The sequence below is a fragment of the Cyprinodon variegatus genome, unplaced genomic scaffold (genome assembly GCF_000732505.1).
Source record: "Cyprinodon variegatus isolate N-32 unplaced genomic scaffold, C_variegatus-1.0 Scaffold37, whole genome shotgun sequence".
NCBI lineage: Eukaryota > Metazoa > Chordata > Actinopteri > Cyprinodontiformes > Cyprinodontidae > Cyprinodon > Cyprinodon variegatus.
Window position 1 is genome coordinate 943,280 of NW_015150490.1, and position 4,596 is coordinate 947,875.

At 40.9% G+C, this 4,596-nt stretch overlaps 1 protein-coding gene across 1 annotated transcript in view; it reads right to left on the reverse strand.

The window, feature by feature from the left end:
- The window catches only part of cpsf2 (cleavage and polyadenylation specific factor 2), a 6,687-nt gene that overhangs the window by 933 nt on the left and 1,158 nt on the right, over positions 1-4,596 (reverse strand). The window contains exons 2-13 of the mRNA XM_015405169.1: positions 4,326-4,485; positions 4,133-4,238; positions 3,920-4,049; positions 3,715-3,830; positions 3,415-3,602; positions 2,459-2,749; positions 2,282-2,382; positions 1,865-2,068; positions 1,640-1,792; positions 1,334-1,556; positions 919-1,233; positions 247-381 (exon numbers count right to left, since the gene is read on the reverse strand). Of these exons, the coding sequence (XP_015260655.1) occupies positions 247-381; positions 919-1,233; positions 1,334-1,556; positions 1,640-1,792; positions 1,865-2,068; positions 2,282-2,382; positions 2,459-2,749; positions 3,415-3,602; positions 3,715-3,830; positions 3,920-4,049; positions 4,133-4,238; positions 4,326-4,485 (2,122 nt within the window). The remainder of the gene's footprint in view (positions 1-246; positions 382-918; positions 1,234-1,333; positions 1,557-1,639; positions 1,793-1,864; positions 2,069-2,281; positions 2,383-2,458; positions 2,750-3,414; positions 3,603-3,714; positions 3,831-3,919; positions 4,050-4,132; positions 4,239-4,325; positions 4,486-4,596) is intronic.

Consider the following 4,596-nt stretch of genomic DNA (forward strand, 5'->3'; position numbering starts at 1 on the left):
GGATGGATGGATGGATGGATGGATGGATGGATGGATGGATGGATGGATGGATGGATGGATGGCAAAAGGAGAAGCCCAACAGGTTGCATTAAATTAAACTGTAACCACATCAAGTATTTCCCCAGGATTATTTTGCACAATAATAAAGAGAATACAACAATATAAAAGGGAAATCCTTTCATTTCATGCATTCCTGGATGACTTCATCAGGAAGCTCTGAATTTGAGAGACCTTATGGACACTCACCCTGCGAACGGCCACCACATTGTTGCATACCAGAACTCCTCCCACAAACTCAGCCTGGATGCCTTCTCTCAGCAAAACCTGCTTGAAGTCAGACAACCTGGGCTCGTTGATGAACACCGACTGATGCCCTGAAATCTGTTGAAAGACAAAGGATCCAATTTGGTGTTAATGTTTCTTAAAAAGGAGTCAGTCAGAGATGTTTGCGCACCATTCTCTACAAACTGATTCATTAAAATATCGGCTGGGATTTTAGCAGGAGCTTTTTCTGACAGGCTTTCTGAACATTCTGACTAAACTAGGTTAAAGTCTGACAAGTAAATACTGGTACCTACTCAACTGATTACCTTCATACAGAGAAGCCGACAAGTAAAGCGGAAACAAAGTTTGTCATCTTGTAAAGAAACCCTTACAATAAATAACTAAAGAAACACAGAATATCGAAGCCATTTTAAAAGATTTTTTTTTTTTATCAAATTGCTCATTTGATAAAGAAGAAAATGTTTGCTCTTTATTTGGAAAAATCGTTGATGATAAAACCAGATCCTGTGATTTCAATTAGCAATAAGTATTTACGCTTAATGATGCAAACGTTAGTCTTCAATTTAAAGATAATCCTTAAAACTTCAGGCTGAATTACTTTTTGATCAGAAAAGAAAAACGTCTCCTTCCCACCTCAGTCGGCGGCAGCGGCTCCAGTGTGGGAATGACATCGCTCTCCTCCGAGATCTCCTTCTCATCCTCTCCAAACAGGTTTTTCATGGCGCGCTGAGCTGCCACAGCCGTGGCGTTATGGTCGATGCCAAGCTCGGGGGCGGTATCCATTGGCACCTCGCTGTCTTCCTCCTCCTCTTTCACACCCTCCTCCAGCATCACGCCGGTATCCACCTTCGCGACGCGCATGTCCAGCACCCCATCGATCCAGGCCAGCTCCGTGTCTTTGGCCTTGCAGAACTGCAGCGAGCTCACCAGCGAGTCTTTCAGGCGCACCTTTAGGTTAACATATTAAAAATTTAAAGACAGAAAAAGTGGAAACATTTAAGGTTGCTCCCACGTGTCTTTATCTGAAGCGGCTTTTCCTGAGACTGACCTGGTAGATGTGAGTCTCGCTGGTGGCGTCCACAGTTTCCTGCAGTTTGGGTGTGTAAACTTTGATATCTTTGCTGAAAGCCTTGCAGGACTCAGCCAGGTCCAGACTTGCTTCAGGCGGCCCATGAACGATCACAAGCTGTCTGGGTTTCATCTGGTTAATAATCTTCTTAATGGAATCGCCATCAGAGCGACCTTCGTAGTCTATGTACGTCACTTTTGCTCTTTAAAATAAAAGAAATAATGTCAGCCAATCAGCGTTCGGCAGATTATTTTGGTATAGCTTACTTTTCAAAGCATAACTAACCTTATTTCAAAGGTCTCAACACTTGAGACACATTTTGTGGGAACAACAGACAGATCCTGGTCCATGGGTTCGTCTCCATTTGTCAGCCCTGATTCCAGCTTGCTCTTCTCCTCTTCTGTGGCTTGCAGTTCAGGAACCAAAAAGTCTTCAACCCTATAAAAGGAAACAGAGTTTTAATGGTGATAAATGAAAACCTTTACTTCATTTACATCAAGACTCCGGTACCTAATGATTTCTCCATATTCGTCCCACTTGATTCGCTCCTCATGCACCGGGAACATAGGATAGGACTTTTTGGCCTGTTTGAAGAAGCTTCCTTTGCGGCTCCCCTCGCCCTTCATCATCAGGTCGTGATTTTTGGTTTTCACCACAGCTGGCTGATCCAGATCATCTTCCAGGTCACTCTCATCACTCGAGTCCACATCCACCCTAAAAATCAACAAAATGGACATTAAATCAGTGGATGTTCATCTTTAAATTCTGTGTTAGACTTATTTTTACTGTAATCAGGAATAAATATATTTGTGGTTCTGGTACTTAAATTTTCTCTCTTAATGTAATAATACACAACTGTTAAGAGTATTTCAAGGATTATAAAGTCCATGTAAAAACAATACCATAAGCCTAAAAAAAATCACATACTCTTTTGCTTGCTCCAGTTTTTTTGCTGCTTCTTTCTTAATTTTTTCTTTTTCCAGATAGTCGTCCAGCTCTTTCCCTTCCAGTTTGACTCTTTTTCTGACCTGATGTGAAGGTAAGAGTGAATCATGACGATTCAGGAAAGATGCTAAATATAAACACTGAAGCTGCTGCTCTCACCTCCAAATCCAGCATCTTTTCTCCAGGATTGTCGATGAGATAGCGGGCCAGGGTTCCAGGGGTGGTGCGGTAGGTGAGGATGATGGAATTTTTGGCATTTTGGCACCACATAGTGAAGAGCTCCCTGGAGAACCCCGACTCGAGGTCCGGTTGGCTGCAAAGCACCACCTTAGGGCTGGGTACCCGGGCCAGGTCTGCCAGGCTGTGGCAAAGGTTCAAGTGTCGGAACTGGAAGGGATTGTTCCTTTTGTCCTCAAAACACCTCATGAGTTTGTCACTCATCCACTCCACCTATACACATGGATTTTATCATTAATAAGAGCCCATAGGAAAACATTAAGTAACAAAAGCAATACGACAAACATAATGCACTATTTCACACTTAATAGCTGCTGTAAATATTTCAAAAGGCACAACTAAAGGATAAGGCTACTCTGGAGTCAGACTGAGAGCTATAGGTTTTGAAGACATGTTTCTTTAGATGATTATTGTCTGAGTTCTTCCAAAGCTACAAATTGTTGGTTATTTTCAAATACATATTCAGCTTTTATTATGATTCTTAGAATATTTTCGCCAGAATCTTTTTTTTAAATATTTGTATTCCCCTTTTTCTCTAGCCATCTATTTTAACCGTTCTTTGACCTATCACATAAATTTAGCCAAAATATTTAGATTTTTAGTTTGCAACCCAATTTAGTTTTTTTTTTTTTTTGTGTGTGATTTTTAGTTTTTGTTATCTACCACTTGTTTCAGACATAGGGTAGAAAACTGAACACCATAAACAACAATCCTTGTGCTCATATCTGCGTCACAACCTATGATCCATTATTACTCACTATCAAGAACTTCTTTTGACATATTTCTAACTTCTTATTGTCATTTTGTTCGATTTAAACAAGGGGTGTTTTGCTTTGAATACTCCAAAGGACTCTGTGTCCACATTGACTAATTAGTACCTGGGATTTGGAGAACTCCACCACGTTGTAGCTGACATTGTTGAGCAGAGCCAGCGGGTAAACTCCCAGTCCAGCATCCTTTGTCCTCCAAATCTGATCTAAGAGCTGCGCCAGCTCCAACACGCGACCAGCCGTATCCACAGCAATAAGGACATTACCATTACCACGCAGGGTCTCCATCACGTTGGCTTTGTGGGTTTAAAGGAGAGGGATGATAATGCAGTCATTAGTAACACAACAGACAGTTTCTTATATGTTCTTGTTCCTATAGAGCCGAGATTTTCTGAGTGAATTACTTACTAAGCAGTTGCTCGTCTCTTTGTTTGCGGCGTGGCTGTACATAAGCAGCATTAAAGGAATCTGTAATAAGTAAAGATGGACGACTAATGCTCTCCAGTGTGCAGCCGTTAAGGTGGCTGCAACAGACAGAGGAAGAGTAACCAAATTAAATACAGACATGCAACTAGAGATCTCCTTTTCACATGCAAGTTGTGGGTCTATTTACATTTCTCTCTTGTGATTGAAGTCCACAGCGTATACGATTTCCTCCTCCCCGTCCTTGACGATTTTCCAAATAGTACCTCCAATCATGTGTCCAGCTGGGAGAGGGGTAATTGAAAGACCATGCCCCTTTCCTGTAATGTAAAGAAAAAATGTTTGAAAATCACAACCTAATGTCGGTTAAAGAACAGGGGATGTCAACTAATCTCTGTCTCACCTTTCAGATTAACAATCTGTGAGTATTTCAACTGCTGGATTTTATCAAAAGCACTATCCACATCATCAAGGGTAAAAAGTGTGAAGTCTTCACTGTTGTTTCTTGACTAAGATCAGGGACAAGGAATGTGAGAAATCAGTTCTCTTCTTGCAAATAAAAATCTCTATTTACCTGCAATGATACCTTACAGTACCTGATATAAATCATACATGAACATCTGACCCATTTTGTAGACTGGAATGGTGGCATAGATGGTGCAGTTCAGACCAAGCTTGCCCACAGCGTAGGGAAGGGCTCCAAGGTGAATGGGATCAGGGTGCGAGAGCAGGACTGCATCGACTTGGTGAACATATCTGATAAACAAAATAAAGAGAGAGATGAAAATTTGAGAAGATTTAAAAAAATAAAATAAAAATACAATCAATCAAATTATACATATTTTTTTATGTGTAAGTCTAAGTTAC